Raw genomic sequence first — 19,931 nt, 5'->3', positions numbered from 1 at the left:
AATACTGGCTGCTTTGATAGTCCTTAGCTTTTAATTTTTGCCCTCCCATCTCTAACATATGGGTAATTGAAAGGAGAAGGGAGGGAGGAGTGGGGAGGGTGCTTTCTTTTCTGCTGGATGTATATATCTTCTTGAGACACTGTGACAAAATGGCCCCAGCTAATTGCTGGAATTACCTTCTCAGCCAGCCACTGCAACCAGAATTGTTTCCAGTGATACTTAGAAAGGAGAAGACAACCACAGCTAGCTGGCTCCATATCCCAGCTGGAAAATGGACAGATTTGATAATGTCTGTAACTTCCAGACATTTAGTTTCACAGACTCTCTGGTCCTTTCATTAGGTTCTTAGTAACTTGACTGCATTTTGGCAAACTAGTTGTGTGGACATTTTATCAGTTGTTAAGAATTGTATTTCTGTTTTATGCATGTGAATGTATAATTTATCTTTTAAGTGATCCTTTTTTACTCTTTGAGGGATATAAGACCAAACAGTGATTTTTGCATTCAAACAGTGAACATATTAAAATTACTTTAATGATTCCATTTATCTCTACTTTTGGCATATTTTTATGTGTGTTTTTGTTTGGGTGGATATTTGTGTGTGTGTTTAGTGGTTGTTCTAGAGTTTATAGTATACATCTTCACCTTATCACCATCTAGCCTCAAAATATATCACTTAACTCATAACTTAAAAACTTTACAGTATATTTCCATTCCATCCTTTGTATTATTTTTGTCATTTTATTTCTATGTTATAAACTTCATGATATGTTATTACTTTAACTTTAGTCAGTCAGTTTTCTTTTAAAGAGATTAAAAATGCAGGGTGAAAAAGTCTTATATTGATCCAAATATTTGTCATTTCCTCTTTTTTACATTCCTTTGTGTTGATTCAGATTGCCATCTGGTGTCATTTTTTTCCTGGCTGAAGAACTTCTTTTGTCATTTCTTACAGTGTAGTTCTGCTGGATAAATTCTTTCAGCTTTTGTCTGTCTGCAGAAATACATGTCTTCCTTGTCTGCAAAAATACTTGAGTTCCTTCTTTTAAAGCTATTTTTGTTAAGGGTGTAAAGTCAGTGCTAACAGGGTTTTTTTCCCTTTCAGAACTTCAAATATACTCCATTGTTTTCTGGCTTGTGTAGTTTCTGATGAGAAGTCAGCTGTCATTTGTAATTTTGTTCCTCTGTCAGTAATGTGATTTTTCCCTCCTGTAACCACTTTTAAGATTTTCTCTTTATTACTTGGAGAATAATTTCATTTTTGTCATTTTCAGCAATTTCATTGTAATGTGACTTGCTGTGTTTTTTTTTTTTTCTTAATGTTTGTTACGCTTGGGGTTCTTTGACCTTCTTTAATCTGTAGGATTATAGTTTTCATCAAATTTGAAAAAAAATTGCCATTATTTCTTCAAATTTTTTTCCATTCTTCCAAATACTCTTACGTTAGACCATTTGATATTGTTCCACAGGTCACTAGGGTTCTCATCTTTTGTGTGTGTTTTTTTGTCTTCTCTGTGCTTCATTTTTAGATAGACTCTATTACTATTTTAGATAGACTGTTACATTTTAGATAGACTCCAACTCACTGGTTGTCTTTTCTTCTGCAATGTCTAATCAGCTGTCAATCCCATCTAATATTGTGTTTTCCATTTCAGGTATTGTATTTTCATATCTAGAATTTCAGTTTAGTTCTTTTTTATATCTTCCATATTTCTCAATGTGTTTGTTTTTCTTTACATCTCTGAGTATATAGAACAAGTTTGTAATAGCTGTTTTCATATCTTTCTCTGCTGATTCCATCATTCTCTTTTCTGTGTCTATTTTTAAGTTTTTATTGGTCATGAGTCTGAAATTTAATATTTAATTATTGCTGTAATCTTAACATTGTTGAGTATGAAGAAATTCATTCTCTTGTTGTTATTTATTTTCTTTTATGGTCTAAGAATCCAAATCCAGATAAAGGTAAACCTCCTTGTAATGCTCAAGAGTTAGAAGAATGTGATATTTTCTTTGAAGAGAGCTCCAGTTTATGCAGATTTGATGGCAGTACATTAAAAACTACTCATGTGGTAAGTTCTTGATAATGATATTTCTAAAAATTTGTGAAAAAATGAGTTATTCAGATGAGATGATAATTGATTGACTAAATACTGTTTTGCAAAGACAGCTTGATTGTCAGTTACTGGCTGTGACGTAAATTTCTTCACTCCCTAAAGTAGCCATCTTTTTATATCATCATCCCTAATTAAACAATGTTGTATGTTTGGCACTGCTGCATATTTATATCTTTCAGTGGGCTTTTTTTCTGTGCAGTTTTTCTATGTGTAGTTGTGCCTGTAATATATAACAACTTAATATCTAACTTTCCTCTCACTCACTGTCCTTTCCTAACTTTTTTTGGATACTTAACGTTTTTTTAACTAATGGCTGGGTATTACAATACTCAAAGGTGTTATAAAAATGAGCATTCTTTTGATTATACCTATGTAGACAAATGAGGTGGAATGGCATAAGACCAGTGGATAGAAAGAGGTGTCATTCAAGCTTGTACCAAAATTACTTACTCTTATGATTAATTTCTGCATCTGCTTTTCTCTCCTATAACTAACTAACTCCAGTAATTTCTAAAAAGCACAGAGATGACATTTTGCTTACCACAGTGTACCTAACACCCACCAAAGGTTCTGATTCTGATAACTGCTTAAAAACATTTTTAGACTAATCTCTTGGTGACAGTCATAGAAATAGAAATTGTTTCAGGTGCATCTTGGATCTCAAGAAATTTGCATACACTTTTATGTTTCCCTTCTTTGTCAATCACTCCTCTAACTGAAGAGTAAACAAAGTTCTTGGTCATATTATTTTATGCAATCTGGGCATTGATCCAAAGCCCAGATGATCAAAGTCGTTAGATTTTTTTAGGCGTTTTGCTTCTTAGATATTGTTTAGTTCTGACATAACCCCATAGATAACTCCCTTAATGGTGAGTGAAGAGCCATTACACAATTACTCTTACTGCCTTGGGTTAGATTTTAGAAAATCATTCTTAAGTGTGACTGATGAAAGACTCTTCAATCTGACTAACTGTAGATTATTTATTCTTGAAGAATCTGGCCTTTCTTCCTAAAGTTATAGTCTTAGGAGCTATAACTTTTAGGTACTGTTTCCTGCCTAACTTTTATAGAGAAGGCACCTGATCTTAGATGTCGTAAAATGTTATTGTTTAAGCTTAGCTTCTCCAAGAATTTCATTTCATTTTAGTATAGCACTACTAAGTACTGATCAAGTAGTTTAATGTTGGTCATTGAGAGGCATCTAGTTAATGATACCTCTCTTTATTTGCTATGTTTAAGCATACTAAAAATTAAAACCAAGGAGTAACAGAAGGGGACCAAAATAAAACATTTATTATTTACAAATTAGGGTACAAAAGCCCCATCTGCTGACTAAATCCTAGAATTTAGCAAATTTAACCTTAGTCACAGGCAGTGCCAAACCAGATCTGGCTGACCCTGGTGGAGCGATGGAAACATCTTATTCTCTGAGGCCTCTAGCTCCTTAGAGGAAGAAGTTGATACGACTACTTATATACTTATATAAATATATGCTCTCTTCTATTTTTCTAAGCTTTGTTGAAGTTCTCACTTTGTTCATCCTTCTCCCAGGCTCAGTGGGCATCTTTATGACGGTTATTTTTAACTCTTTATCAGTTAAGTCACTTATCTCTGTTTCATTAAGGTCTCTTTCTGAGGTTTTATCTTATTGCTTCCTTTGAAAGATATTCCTCTGTTTCTTCATTTTCCTTGACTTGCTGTGTTGGTTTCTATCCGTTAAATAAAATAGCCATCTCTCCCAGTTAAAGACGTGGTCTTATATAGGAGATGAACCTTATTGTTCAACTCTGCCCCTAGTTCTTAGTTGCCTCTCAGACTTTGTGATTGTCCGAACCGCTTTTTTTTTTTTTTTTTTTTGGCTCCCCGTAGTTGCGGGTGTGCCAAGACCTGTTAGTGTCCCAAAACGGATGATCTCAGTCAGCACCTGAATTCAGGCTGGTTGGAAGCCAGACCCTCAAGCATCAGGTTTTGAAGTACACAAATGTGTACAGTCCTGTGGGATCGCAAACATAAGTCAGCCCCACTGTCCACCAGAGCCAGATGGTCTAGAGGTATACCCTGGGCGACAGTCGCAAAAATTGGGGCACCAGATGAGTATGCAAGCTCCTTTCCTGGAGATACCAGTGACTTAGAGTAAGGCAGAGGGAATGTGCAAAGATGGCAGTCACTGGCCTCTGTCCACACAGAGCAGCAGCACCAGAGTAAGCCTCTAGGTGTGTGTCACACCTGAAGCCTACCACTACTCTGAAGCTTTAGGACAAGCAGAGAGGGTTTTTTCACAGAAAGACTGGGGGTGTGTTTCGGTCTGCCGTCTCTGTTGAGCCCTGTAGTGGTAGTCAGCCAGGAACTGTCTCTAATTGCTATAGTCCCATGGCACCAGGAATGCAAGCCTTACTGGCTACCAGAACCAGGCAATCAGTGAGAATCCCCTGGGCAGAAACCACAAAAATCAGAGCACCAGAGTACAAGGTTCCCTCTGGGAGATTACTGGTGCTCTGAAGTGAGGCAGAGGAAGAGTGCAAACGATGGCACTTACTTCCTCTCCCTGAAGTATATTTCAGATGTGTGTTGAATTAGATGCTTGCCCCTCCTTCGTGGGAGGAGGTGAGTTCAATATCTTTCTATATTGCTATCTTGAACCAGTATCTCAATTGAGTTAAATTTGAGGCCAAAGTTTCTTTTTATAATGGTAAGCACTTTGATTTTTCTATCATTAGTCAGTTTTTATGAATATAAGGCAAAGATTCAGTGAAGTAAATATGCATAAACATTGATGTTTGGGAATAAGTGGAATGGTAATAACTGGAACAACAATTAAGTACTAAGTCCATCTTCTTTCTGAAGACAGATTTGGGGACTTCCCTGGAGGTCCAATGAAGGGGGTGCAGGTTCGATCCCTGGTCAGGGAACTAAGATCCCACGTGCTGTGCGGTGCAGTCAAAAACATAATAATAATTTAAAAAGTAAAAATAAAGACAGATTTGGTAGGTCAGTGTATTGTATGAAAGTCAAGGTCTGTCTTGTCAAATGTAGCTTGTTCAAAAATAGTTTCTTGGTGTACCTAAGAGGATACCAGTTGGCATGTCATTGGGGAAGGGAATGAAGGAGGCTCCAATATTGTGGATATTCAGTGGTACATCCATTTTAGGCATCAGATAGTACTATATGGGTAATTCCTACTCCTTTCTGCAATGTTTACTTCAGATTTATCTTCTTGATTTCATTTGTCATGACTTTGGACAATTTGAAATTACCTGTACATGGAAAGGTCAGAAAATGTCCTTAATTTAGAAGAAAAAAAATACTGTAACAAAAAGGTCAGAACTCTATATTGTAAATGACAGATTTTCCAAAATATAAAATTCCCTGAAAGAAATGTAAATTAGGGTTAGAATTTGGCATTTGGAAAGTAAAATGTTAAATGAATATATGTAGCAGCAGAATAAAAGAGAAATATTAAATTTCAGAAGTGAAGGAGAAAAGTAATAAGATGTGAACACTGGGGTGTAAAGCTCAAATCAGAATTTACACAGTTGAAGATGAATTATTTTTGCTTTTATCTAGAGCTGTGTTATCCAAAATATTAGTCACTAGCCACATAGCTTTTGAGCACTTGAAATGTGGCTAGTTTGTTTGAGATGTGCTGTAAGTGTAAAATACACAACCAGATTTTGAAAACTTAGCATGAAAGAAAATATGTGAAATATATTAATAATGACTTTTATATGAATGTTCATGTTGAAATGATAATTGGTTATGTTTGGTTAAGTAAAATACATTTATTAAAATGAATATATCCCATTTCTCTTTACTTTTTTTTTTCTCTTTACTTTTTAATGTGGCTACTAGAAAACTTAAAATTATATATTTGCCTTGCATTTTATTACTGCCAGACAACACTGATTTGTAGAGATCAAATTAAATATAGCCTTGAACAATCAAAAGATGATAGGATGTTTCTAAAAAATTACAGTGAATTTTGCAGATCAGGTGGTATTCATCATTTACTGCTTAAAACATGAGAATGAAACAGCTGAAAAGAATATTTGTAACTTATAAACTCAGACAGTAAGCAGAGGAAGTACAAACAGGAAATAATTCTTTTAGGTTAATGTCACTAAGAAAGGTAGTAGAAAGGGCATGTATTCAGTATACTAATTCCTTCAAAAAGATATTAAGAATTAATATTAAGGATCAGAGTTTATAGAGGAAGGAAGTACATTTAGAAAGTATCTAAATCAGTGGTTCTCAAGCTTTTAAGCTCCTTGAGGTACTGAATTTATAATTTACTTGATTATATCAAGCTTGACTATATTAGAAATGAAGCTATGTAATAATTTCCCTGCCTTCATGCTCAGAGTAGGTATATATCTCTGTAACAATGTCTGAAAGTGGGAGGAGACAAATCCTAGTGCTAGTTGTTACTGTGGAATGGACCTGAGGCTCACCATTAGGTTGGTGAGGAGGTATTCTCTTCTGGAAGAGTTAGAAACAACCAGAGCACCATTCAGGCAGCTGTCTATGAACCATCTTCCGTGGAAGCAGTCTGCACCCCTCTCCCCAAGTCTTCCTAATTACCAGGCAGTAAAATAGAGGACCATTTGTTGCCTGATTGGCCATACAATTTGGTCAGAGTATTTGCTACCAGTACCCACAGACTTACCTCAAATTGTATAAATTGAACTATAAGGCCCTCATATTTTTTCTTTAAGAGAGCCATGTCTCTATCAGCATCCCATCTTTCTCTCCAAAATCGCAGTGCATTTGAGATTTTTAACTTTCCCATAAACTAGCAAGTTAGCCTGCCATAGTTTCATAGATGCTGGTAAAAGACATAAGACTCTTGGGTCAGAAACAAAGGACAGTTTATTACTGACAGCAGTAATATTAGCTACAGTATCAACATTTGGACCAATTCCCAGTGCTCTAGTTCCCACAGTGTAATATGGAGATGACCAGAAAGCTTGGCTGACCTTGCTTAGGAGAGAGAGATTATGTTCATGCCACTGGACAGTAAAAAAAAGCCTGCCTTTTGCTTTGGAGGGAGACAGTTTACCTTCCACAGTTGTTTGCTCTAAAAACACCTTGAAGTAGTAGTCTAGAACACATTAGTGCTTCTGCTAGAAAGATGTGCAGAAATGAGAGAGAGGATAATTGTCTCCCTGCAAGTTAATGTTCAGGTGTCACAGTAATACTGGTGTCACAGTGAGTGCCATTCAACTGAAAGCACTTCAGTTTCTTTCAGGGTTATGAGAATATAATGGATAATGTCAATTATTTGTTGCCAATGGTTATTATTGACATCACCTGTGACGGACCTATTTGAAGTAGTCCTCAATTCCATTTTTACCTTCTGTTCTCTGAAAGGAAAGATAATTTTAGTTGCATATCACGTATTTCTTGATTCGTAAAGTTTCTACACAGTTATCAAGCCCTCAATCCACTAGAATTTAGCCTTTCCCTTGAGATATCAATGAGATTGTTACTTGACTGACAGAATTTTTTCTTAGAATATGAGTTCATATATACTGAGCATCTCTACAGGAAGAAACTCTTTCTAGAAGTTTTTGTTTTAGATAGAATATTTAATAAACTTTCATCTAGAATCTTAAAGGACAAGGATATTTTCAGAAACTATCCTAAGTGACAATCCCAGTTGGAAGACCTTTTATCAGACAACCTATGGCTCTTTTCTTTCTTTATTCAGCAGCCTTTTTCCCAGGATGATTGCCCCTCACACACCAGATAAGGGAAATTCCCTTATCTGGGAATTTATAGATACTTGACAATAATAAATTATTGTCAATTTATAGATACTTGACAATAAATGTAGTTTGTTTGTTATTATGGACAATAAGCCTAACACAGGAATACAATTAGCCTGATTTGTGACAAGGATAATACTATAGTATAGTGGGGAAAAAGATGGTTAAAATAAATGGCTCTTAGTCTGTTAGATATCCATAGGAAAAATAATTTATTGACATTTACATCATACCATATGCAAAAATCAATTACAGATGGATTGCATGTCTAAACATGAAACAGTAAATTAATAAAGCACATAGAGGAAAACAGACATTTTTGTGGCATTGGAGCAGGTAGAGATTATTTGAACAGGGCATATAAAACACTAACTGTAAAAAAAAGATGTTCAGTTGGATCAAAATTAAAAACATTAAAAACATCTGTTTATCCAAAGATGCCATTATGAGAGTGAAAAAGGAAACTTGCAGTGAGGAGAAGATATTTGTAATACATGTGTTTGACAAATGGTTCATATCTGGAACAGGGCCAGTAACCGTACTGGTTACCTACAGCCACCTGATTGGTAAAAAAGTTTTATTGGAACACAGCCATAGACATTTATTTGTATATTGTCTGTGGCTTCTTATATACTACATCAAGAGAGTTGAATAGTTTTAACAGAGACCATATGGCCTTTAGGCCTGAAATATTTACCATCTGGCCCTTTGAGTAAAAGTTTGCTGATCCCTTCTTTAGACAGTACTATACTGGCTTGATTCTGTAGCTATGTAGTGAGTCTTGATTTCAGATAGGGTTAGTCTTGATCTTTGTTTTTATTTTCCTAAATTGGTTTTGTTTTTGTAAAAACTTTACAATCAGCTTTTCAATTTGTACAAAAACATCTGCTGGGATTGTCATTGGGATTGTGTTTAATTTGTAGGTCAACTTGAGAATTGATATCATAATAATATTGAGTTGTGTCATTCATGAACATTGTATGTCTCTGTTTATTTAGGTTTCCCTTAATGTTTCCTAGCATTATTTTGAAGCTTTTAGTGTTAAGTTTAACACCAGTATTTCATATTTTGGAAGCTATTGTAATTAGTATATTTTTTTAATTCCCAATTTGTTTTGTCTTTTACATAGAAATAAGGTTGAGTGACTTTATATTGTAACTTATAAATTCTTTTTCCAGTGCTTTTTTGTAGATACGTCAATATGTTTATGTACAGGATAATGCCTGTGAATTAAGATAGTTAACATTTCTTTTGTCAGTACACCTTTTATTTCTTCGTCTTGTCTTATTGTACTAGGTAGGACATCAGATGCAGCATTGAATTTCATTGATGGGAGCAGAAATCCTTGTCTTATTCCTAGTCTTAGGAAGAAGGACTGAGTGGTTTACCATCAAATATGACGTTAGTTCTAGGGTTAGGTTTGTTAGGTTGAGGAACTCACTTATGGTCTAGTTTGCTGAAATTTTTATCTTTTTAATCATGAATGTGTGTTGAATTTAAGTGCTTTTTGGGGCATTTGCTTGATTATATGGATTTTCTTCTTTCTGTTAATATGTTCCGTTTTATCATTTAATTAAAAAATTGTAACATGAGCATTATTTTAAGGATTTTTATTTCTATATTCATAAGGGATATTAATCTATGGTTTTCCTGTAATTTCTTCTTTAGATAACAGTAATGCTGTCCTCATACTATGAATTGAGAGGTTTATTTTCTGAAAGAGTTTGTATAGGGTAGGTATTATTTGCTCCTTAAATGTTTGGTAAAATTTATTACTGAAATTACCTGTGCCTGGAGATTTTTTGTGGGAAGGGTTTTAATTACGAATTTAGCTTTGTTAGTAGATACAGAGCCATTCCGATTTTCTCTTTCTTCTTTAGCTTGTGTTGATCGTTGTTGTCCTTCAAGATATTAATCCATTCCATCCAAGTTGTTGAATTATTGCAGAAGTCCTCCAAAATACTCTTTGTCTTTTTAATGTTTGTAGGATTGTAGTAATGGCCCCTCTATTTACTAATTATGGGTTTAATTTACTCCTCTTTTTCTAGTTTCTTAGGTGGAAACATAGGTAATTGATTTGTAGCACCTCTCCTCTGATAAATGCATTTAGAGCTATAGATTTCCATCAAAGTATCACTTAACCTTCATTCCATATATTTCATTTTATTTCAGCTTAACATATTTTCTAATATCCTTTGAGCTTTCTTCTTTGACCCATGCTTATTTATAAGGTGATGTTTTAATTTCCAACTATGTAGGGATTTTTGTGATGTGTGTGTGTGTGTGTGTGTATACAGGTTTTTTTTTTTTTTTTAAACTGATTTCTCTAACTTCATTGTGGTTATGGATAACCAGTCTTTTTAAATTTATGCAAACTTATTTATAGCCTAGTACATACACGGTCTCTGTAGGTATTTTTTCCATATATACTTGAAAATATGTATATGCTGTGGTTGGGTGACCTCAGTTTGTGTTAGGTCAAGTTGTATTAGGTTCAATAGCTGAGGTTTTGTTTTTTTTTTTTGGTTGCAAGGCAAATTTTATTGCGCTACAGTTGCAGATTATATAGACTAGAAAAGGGAAGGTTGCCAGACGGTGGTTTACATTATGTAAAGACTGTCTCGGCTCAGGGTTAACTTCCCTGGGAGAAAACCCATAAAGCCAGAATCATCAAAAATAACCTGCACGTGCAGCGGGGAGACAGCTTTGCTTCTCTCAGTTTACATTCTTTCTGATCTCTGGGCCCTGGTGATTTATCTCCCATGGAATGGAACAAGGAGGGGAACAAGTAGGGACAGTCCCTTCGAGCAGCAAGCGGCGGCATGCCTGGCACGTCCGCAGCCTGCTCTCATGGCTGACTGCTTCCCACAGGACCCCCTTTTTTATGTTTTTATTTTTTTATTTTAACATCTTTATTGGAGTATAATTGCTTTACAATGGTCTGTTAGTTTCAGCTTTACAACAAAATGAGTCAGTTATATATATACATATGTTCCCATATCTCTTCCCTCTTGCATCTCCCTTCCTCCCACCCTCCTCCCTATCCCACCCCTCCAGGCGGTCACAAAGCACCGAGCTGATCTCCCTGTGCTATGTGGCTGCTTCCCACTAGCTATCTACCTTACGTTTGGTAGTGTATATATGTCCATGCTTCTCTCTCGCTTTGTCACAGCTTACCCTTCCCCCTCCCCATATCCTCAAGTCCATTCTCTAGTAAGTCTGTGTCTTTATTCCTGTTTCACCCCTAGGTTCTTCATGACATTTTTTTTCTTAAATTACATATATATGTGTTAGCATACGGTATTTTTCTCTCTTTCTGACTTCACTCTGTATGGCAGACTCTAGTTCTATCCACCTCATTACAAATAGCTCAATTTCGTTTCTTTTTATGGCTGAGTAATATTCCATTGTATATATGTGCCACATCTTCTTTATCCATTCATCCGACGACGGGCACTTAGGTTGTTTCCATCTCCGGGCTATTGTAAATAGAGCTGCAATGAACATTTTGGTACATGACTCTTTCTGAATTCTGGTTTCCTCAGGGTATATACCTAGTAGTGGGATTGCTGGGTCATATGGTAGTTCTATTTGTAGTTTTTTAAGGAACCTCCATACTGTTCTCCATAGTGGCTGAACCAATTCACATTCCCACCAGCAGTGCAAGAGTGTTCCCTTTTCTCCACACCCTCTCCAGCATTTATTGTTTCTAGATTTTTTGATGATGGCCATTCTGACTGGTGTGAGATGATATCTCATTGTAGTTTTGATTTGCATTTCTCTAATGATTAATGATGTTGAGCATTCTTTCATGTGTTTGTTGGCAGTCTGTATATCTTCTTTGGAGAAATGTCTATTTAGGTCTTCTGCCCATTTTTGGATTGGGTTGTTTGTTTTTTTGTTATTAAGCTGCATGAGCTGCTTATAAATTTTGGAGATTAATCCTTTGTCAGTTGCTTCATTTGCAAATATTTTCTCCCATTCTGAGGGTTGTCTTTTGGTCTTGTTTATGGTGTCCTTTGCTGTGCAAAAGCTTTTAAGTTTCATTAGGTCCCATTTGTTTATTTTTGTTTTTATTTCCATTTCTCTAGGAGGTGGGTCAAAAAGGACCTTGCTGTGATTTATGTCATAGAGTGTCCTGTCTATGTTTTCCTCTAAGAGTTTGATAGTTTCTGGCCTTACATTTAGGTCTTTAATCCATAGTTGTTTTTTTTTAATATTTATTTTATATTGGTGTATAGTTGATTTTCAGTGTTTTGTGTTAGTTTCAGATGTACAGCAAAGTGATTCAGTTACACATATACATGTGTCTATTTTTCAAATTCTTTTCCCATTTAGGTTATTATAGAATATTGAGTAGAGTTCCCTGTGCTATACAGTAGGTCCTTGTTGGTTATCTATTTTAAATATACTAGTGTGTATATGTTAATCCCAAACTCCCAATTTATTCCTCCCTCCCACCTTTCCCCTTTGGTAAACATAAGTTTGTGAGTCTGTTTCTGTTTTGTAAATAAGTTCACTTGTATCATTTTTTTAGATTCCACATATAAGTGATATCATATGATATTTGTCTTTCTGTGTCTGACTTCACTTCGTATGATAATCCCCAGGTGCATCCATGTTGCTACAAATGGCATTTAATTCTTTTTAATGGGTAATATTCCGTTGTGTATACGTACCACATTTTCTTTATCCATTCATCTGTCAGTGGACATTTAGGTTGCTTCCATATCTTGGCTATTGTAAACAATACTGCAATGAACATTAGGGTGCATGTATCCTTTCAAACCATGGTTTTCTCTGGATATACCCAGGAAAGTGGGATTGCTGGATCATACAATAGCTCTATTTTTAGCTTTTTAAGGAATTTCCTTACTGTTCTTCATAGTGGCTATACCAACTTACATTCCCACCAACAGTGTAGGAGGGCTCCCTTTTCTCCACACCCTCTACAGCATTTATTATTTGTAGACTTTTTGATGATGACCATTCTGACTGGTGTGAGGTGACACCTCATTGTAGTTTGATTTGTATTTCTCTAATAACTAGCGATGTTGAGCATCTTTTCATGTGCCTCTTAGCCATCTGGATGTCTTTTTTTTTTTTGGCTGCACCACATGGCTTGTGGGACCTTAGTTTCCTGACCACAGATTGAACCCAGGCCCCCAGCAGTGGAAGTGCCAAGTCCTAACCACTGTACCACCAGGGAATTCTCTGTATGTCTTCTTTGGAGAAATGTCTATTTAGATCTTCTGCCCATTTTTTGATTGGGTTGTTTGTTTTTTTGATATTGAGCCACATGAGCTGTTTGTAAATTTTGGAGATTAATCCCTTGTCGGTTGCATCGTTTGCAAATATTTTCTCCCATTCTCTGGGCTGTCTTTTCGTTTTGTTTACAGTTTCCTTCGCTGTGAAAAAGTTTTTGAGTTTAATTAGGTCCCATTTGTTTATTTTTGTTTTTATTTCCATTACTCTAGGAGATGTATCAAAAAAGATATTGCTGCAATTTATGTCAGAGTGTTCTGCCTATGTTTTCCTCTAAGAGTTTTATAGTATCCAGTCTTACATTTAGGTCTTCAATCCATTTTGAGTTTATTTTTGTGTATGGTGTTAAAGAATGTTCTGATTTCATTCTTTTACATGTAGCTGTCCAGTTTTCCCAGCACCACTTTTTGAAGAGACTGTCTTTTCTCCATTGTATTTTCTTGTCTCCTTTGTTGTGGATTAATTGACCATAGGTGCATGGGTTTATTTCTGGGCTTTGGTATATCTTTCCATCTGTTTGTGTCATCTTCAGTTTCTTTCATCAGTGTTATAGTTTTCTGAGTACAGGTCTTTTATCTCCTTAGGTAGGTATATTCCTAGGTATTTTATTCTTTTTGATGCAAAGGTAAGTGGTATTGTTTAATTTCTCTTTCCGATCTTTCTTTGTTAGTGTATAGAAATGCAACAGATATCTGTGTATTAATTTTGTATCCTGCAACTTTACCGAATTCATGGATGAGCTCTAGTAGTTGTCTGGTAGCATCTTTAGAATTTTCTATGTATAGTATCATGTCATCTGCAAACAGTGACAATTTTACTTCTTCTTTCTTTTCCAATTTGGATTCCTTTTATTTATTTTTCTTCTCTGATTGCCATGGCTATGACTTTCAAAATTATGTTGAATAAAAGTAGAAAGAGTGGACATCCTTGTCTTGTTCCTGATCTTAGAGGAAATTCTTTCAGCTTTTCACCATTGGGTATGATATTAACTGTAGGTTTGTCATTTATGGCCTTTATTATGTTGAGGCATGTTCCCTCTGTGCCCACTTTCTGGAGAGATTTTATCATAAATGGGTGTTGAATTTTGTCAAAAGCTTTTTCTGCATCTACAGAGATGATCATATGGTTTTTATTCTTCAATTTGTTATTTTGGTTTATCACACTGATTGATTTGCAGATATTGAAAACTCCTTGCATCCCTGGGATAAATCCCACATGGTCATGGTGTATTATCCTATTAATGTATTGTTTCTAGTTGTGGCCTTTTCTTTTCCACCTAGAGAAGTTCCTTTAGCATTTGTTGCAAAGCTGGTCTGGTGGTGCTGACTTCTGTTAGCTTGTTTGTAAAGCTTTTGATTTCTCTATCAAATCTGAATAAGAGCCTTGCTAGGTAGAGTGTTCTTGGTTGTATGTTCTTCCCTTTCATCACTTATCGTGGCACTCCCTTCTGGCCTGCAGAATTTCTGCTGAGAAATCAGCTGATAACCTTATGGGAGTTCTCTTGTACATTATTTGTTGCTTTTAATTTTTTTTCTTTAATTTTTGTCAGTTTGATTATTATGTGTCTCAGTATGTTCCTCCTTGGGTTTATCCTGCCTGGGACTCTCTGCGCTTCCTGGACTTGGGTGACTGTTTCCTTTCCCATGTTAGTGAAGTTTCCAGATATTATCTCTTCAAATATTTTCTCAGGTTCTTTTTCTCTCTTCTCCTTTTGGGACCCCTATAATGCAAATGTTTGTGAGTTTAATGTTGTCCCATAGTTCTGTTCTACTGTCCTCAGTTTTTCTTTATTCTGGTCTGTGGCAGTGATTTCCACTCTTCCATCTTCAAGCTCACTTATCCATTCTTCTGCCTCATTTATTCTGCTACAGATTACTTCTATTGTATTTTTAATTTCAGTTATTGTATTGTTCATCTCTGTTCTTTATACTTTTTAGCTCTTTGGTAAACATTTCTTGTATCTTCTTGATCTGTGCCTCCATTCCTTTTCTGATATTTTGGATCATCTTTACTGTCATTATTCTGAATTCTTTTTTGGGTTGATTGAGTGTCTCCACTTCACTTAGTTGTTCTTCTGGGGTTTTATCTTGTTCCTTTGTCTGGGACATATTCCTCTGCCGTCTCATTTTATCTAACTGCTTGTGGTTGTGGTTTCCATTCTGTAGGCTGCAGGGTTGTAGTTTTTCTTGCTTCTGCTGTCTGCCCCCATCTCGTTGTGCCTTCTTCTTTGTCTTTGGATATCGTTTTTAGTAGGTTCCAGTGGTTTTTTTGTTGATGGTTGTTCAGCAGTTAGTTATTTTGGTGTTTTTGTGAGAGGAGGTGAGCTTACATCCTTCTACTCCGCCATCTTGTCTCCACCCAACATTTGACACTCTTGAGCCTCTGAATTCACAGGGGCAGGTGGTCCTCATGGTTGCCACCGGGTCAGCAGAGTTTGTGGCTGCAGCTCTGCCTCCTCTCAGTTAGTTGAATTTTTAATATCTCTTTTGTCCTTCTCTCTACTTATTACAGTTTCCAGGTGAGGAGGGTTACAATCTTCAACTGTAATTGTGAATTTTAAAGTTTCTCCTTTTAATTTTTAGTCTTGTCAGCCTTAATTCAAGTATTTTGAAGCTGTATAATATTAGGAGCATACATATTTAAGATTTTTTTTTTGGTTCTCTAGATGAACTGACCCTTTTGTCATTATGAAATGCCTGTTTTTATCTCTGGCTAATACTCCTTGTCATGAAACATACTCTGTTTGATATTAGTGTAACCACAACAGCTTTCTTGTGATTAGTATTTATAGGATTAAATTTTTTCCATCCTTAACCTGCAACATGTGTCTTAATATTTAAAACATGTTTATTAGTTATCTGTTGCTATATAACCAGTTATCCCAAAACTTAGTGATTTAAAACAAACATTTATTATCTCATACTTTTGTGGGTCGGGAATTTGAAAGGCATTTAGCTTGGTGGTTTGGGTTCAGGATATTTCTTAAGGTTGTACTCAAGGTGTTGGCCTGGGCTGTAGTCACCTGAAGCTTGACAGGGGCTTCAGGATCCACTTACAAGCTCACTCACGTGGTTGTTGGCAGGAAACCTCAGCTTCTAGCCATGTGAGCCCCTTCATAAGGTTGCTCATGACATGGCCACTGCCTTCCCTTAGAGTGAGTGATCTGAGGAGGGTTGTGGGGAGAACAGAAGTGACCAAGATGGAAATTGTCATGTTTTCTATAACTAGATCTTGGTAGTGATATACTGTTATTTCTTCTATATTCTGTTGGTCACACAGGCCCACCCTAGTACATTGTGAGTGGGGAAGACATAAGGCTGTGAATAAAAGAAGGCAGGGATCAAAGGGTGCCACTTTGGTAGCTGGCTATCATAGCCACTGATATGGGCATTGGGGGCACTGGCATACCCATTGTTCCCAATGATTTATGGCCTTCTCACATGCAAAATAGGTACCCTGCAAAGGTCTCTTAAAGTCATATTCTAATATAGCATTCACTCAAAGGCAAGTATATCATCACCTAAATCTTGTCCTGGTGTAGATAAGGATCCTTTAAGGACAGCTCCTTGGGTACAGTTGCTCTTGATCTGTAGCCCTGTGAACTAAAAGATTAGTTATCTGCACCAGTATATCCAATATAACATGATGGGATAAGCATAGGATTATCACTGTACACATTTCTGTACAAATGGGGGAATATGGAAGGTACACAGGGGTGACAGGTCCAAAGCAATTCCAAAATCTAGCCAGGCAAAATGTTGGAAGTTTCTCAAGTAAGACTCAACCCTACTCTTATTTGGAAGTGTTTCTCCCTGGCTCTTGGTTCTTTATTCTGCCCTCTGGGCTCTTGATTCCACCCTTTAGGTCATCTTTCCTTATTCCTGAGAGATTACAGGCATACCTTGTTTTATTGTGCTTTACTTCGTTGCACTTTGCAGATATTGCAGTTTTTACAAATTGAAGGTTTATGGCAACCCTGTGTTGAGAAGTATCCTCTAGTTGACTCTTGGCTCTTTTTTTAGTAACATGCTTAATTGAGGTGGTATTTTCGAACTGACAACTTAAGATTCAGCATCTGAATTCCTCAGTTTTGATATGCACATACCTCTGGCCAGGGCAATAACTATTCCTGGGTGAAGATTGGTGGGTGGGAAGAAGATGGTAGCTATAGAAACTGGCACCTGGATTGAGCTTCCAACAGCACTGTACAAGCTACCACTATTGTAAAAATCTGACCATGGCTCGTGTTCCAAAAAGCCTAAATTTGTCAGTACAAGCATACCTCACTTTATTATGCTTTGCTTTGTTGTAGTTCTCAGATATTGCATGTTTTTGTTTTTGTAAAAATTGTAGGTTTTTGTCACAACTGTGTGTCAAGCAAGTCTATCAGCAACTTTTTTCCAACAGCATTTGCTCATTTTGTCTCTTTGTCACATTTTGGTGATTCTCACAGTAGTTCAAATTTTTCATTATTATGTTTGTTATGGTGATGTGTGATCAGTGATCTTTAAAGTTAGCATTGTAATTCTTTTGGGGCACCCACAAACCATGCCCATATCAGATGGCAAACAAGAGATAAAGGTGTGTGTTCTGGTTGCTCTGCTGATTAGCAGATTAGTGGTTACTGTTCCCCCATCTCTCCCTCTGCTTGGGCCTCCCTATTCTCTGAGACACAATAATATTGAAATTAGGCCAATTAATAACCCTACAGCAGCATCTAAGTGTTCAAGTGAAAGGAAGAATTGCATGTCTATCACTGTAAATCAAAAGCTAGAAATGATTAAGCTAAGTAAGGAAGGCATGTCCAAAGCCACGATAATCTAAAAGCTAGGCCTCTTGTGCCAGTTAGCCAAGTTGTGAATGCAACAAAAAAGTTCTTGAAGGAAATTAAAAGTACTACTCTAGTGAACACATGAATGGAAGTCTAATTAAAGTCTAATGGAAGTCTAATTCTCCAGTCTAATTACATGGAGAAAGTTTTAGTGGTCTGGATAGAAGATCAGACCAGTGACAACATTCCCTTAAACCAAAGCCTAATCCAAAGCAAGGCCCTACTTTTCTTCAATTCCATAAATGCTGAGAAAGATGGGAAGCTGCAGAAGAAAAGTTTGAAACTAGTAGAGATTAGTTCATTAGGTTTAAGGAAAGAAGCCGTCTGCATAACATAAAAATGCAAGGTGAAGAAGCAAGTGCTGATGTAGAAGCTGTAGCAAGTTATCCAGCTAAACAACATTACACAACAGATTTTCAATGTAGGTGAAACAGCCTTATATGGGAAGAAGATAGCTAGAGAGTAGTCAATGCCTGGCTTCAAAGGATAGGCCGACTCTCTCCTTAGGGTGAATGCAGATGGTGACTTTAAGTTGAAGCAAGTGCTTATTTACCATTCCCAAAATTCTAGGGCCCTTGAGAATTATGCTAGATCTCCTCTGGCTGTAAATGAAGCAACAAAGCCTGGATGACAGCACGTCTGTTTACAGCTTGGTTTACTGAATATTTTAAGCCCACTGTTGAGACCTACTGCTCATTGACATTGTACCTGGTCACTTAAGAGCTCCAGTTGAGATGCACGATGAGGTTTATGTTGTTTTCATGCCTGTTAACATAACATCCATTCTGCAGCCTGTGGATCAAGGAGTTGTTTCAACTTTCAAGTCTTATTTAAGAAATACACTTTGTAAGGCTGTAACTGCCGTAGATAGTGATTCCTCTGATGGATCTGGGCAAAGTAAATTGAAAACCTTCTAGAAAGAATGCATCATTCTAGATGCCATTAAAAACATCATTATTTATGGGAAGAGATCAAAATATGAACATTAACAGGAGTTTGGAAGAAGTTGATTCCAACCCTCATGGATAACTTTGAGGGGTTTAAGAATTCAGTGGAGGAAGTCACTGCAGATATGGTGGAAATACCGAGAGAACTGGAGCCTGAAGATGTAACTGAATTACTGCAATCTCATGCTAAAACTTTAATGGGTGACAAGTCACTTACTCCTGGTGGAGATGCTGTCAAGACTGCTGAAATGGCAACAAAGGATGTAGAATGTTACTTAAACTTAGTTGATAAAGCAGTGGCAGGGTTTAAGAGGATTGATTCCAATTTTGAAAGAAGTTCTGTAGGTAAACTGCTGTCAAACAGCACTGCATGCTACAGAGAATTCCGTCGTCCATTGAAAGGAAGAGTCAATTTTTGGCCAACCCAATATTTTTTAAAGTAGGTACATTTATTTTTTTCAGACACAGTGTTACTGTATGCTTAACAGACTGTAGTATAGTGTAGACATAACTTTTATGTTCACTGGGAAACCAAAAAACTCGCTTTATTGTGATATTCACTATATTGCAGTGGTCTGAAACTGAACCTGCAGTGTCTTCAAGGTAGGCTTATACATGTTTGCACTTTAATAGTTTTATCAGCCTGTGTTATGGGCTGAATTGTATACCCGCCAAATTCATACGTTGGAATCCTAGCCCCTAGTCCTTTCCTAACCTTGAGAATGTGACTATATTTGGAGATAAGATCTTTAAAAGATAATTAAGTTAAAATGAGGCCATTATGGTGGGTCCTAATCCAGTTCGGGTTGGTGTCTTTGTTAGTAGAGGAGATAAGGTCACAGACACACATAGGAAGGGCCATGTGAAGATAAAGGGAGAAGAGAGCCATCTATAAGCCAAGGAGAAAAGCTTCAGAAGAAACCAACCATGCTAACACCTTGATCTCAGACTTCTAGCCTCCAGAACTGTGAGAAAATAAATTTGTTGTTTGAGCCATCCAGTCTATAAC

At 36.5% G+C, this 19,931-nt stretch overlaps 1 protein-coding gene across 1 annotated transcript in view; it reads left to right on the top strand.

The window, feature by feature from the left end:
- The window catches only part of NUDCD1 (NudC domain containing 1), an 85,077-nt gene that overhangs the window by 45,966 nt on the left and 19,180 nt on the right, over positions 1-19,931 (top strand). The window contains exon 8 of the mRNA XM_007466235.1: positions 1,944-2,069. Coding sequence (XP_007466297.1) covers positions 1,944-2,069 — 126 coding nt within the window. The remainder of the gene's footprint in view (positions 1-1,943; positions 2,070-19,931) is intronic.

The sequence above is a fragment of the Lipotes vexillifer genome, unplaced genomic scaffold (genome assembly GCF_000442215.2).
Source record: "Lipotes vexillifer unplaced genomic scaffold, Lipotes_vexillifer_v1.1 scaffold508, whole genome shotgun sequence".
NCBI lineage: Eukaryota > Metazoa > Chordata > Mammalia > Artiodactyla > Lipotidae > Lipotes > Lipotes vexillifer.
The sequence above is the reverse complement of the archived record's forward strand: the minus strand, read 5'-3'. Positions and strand labels throughout refer to the sequence as shown.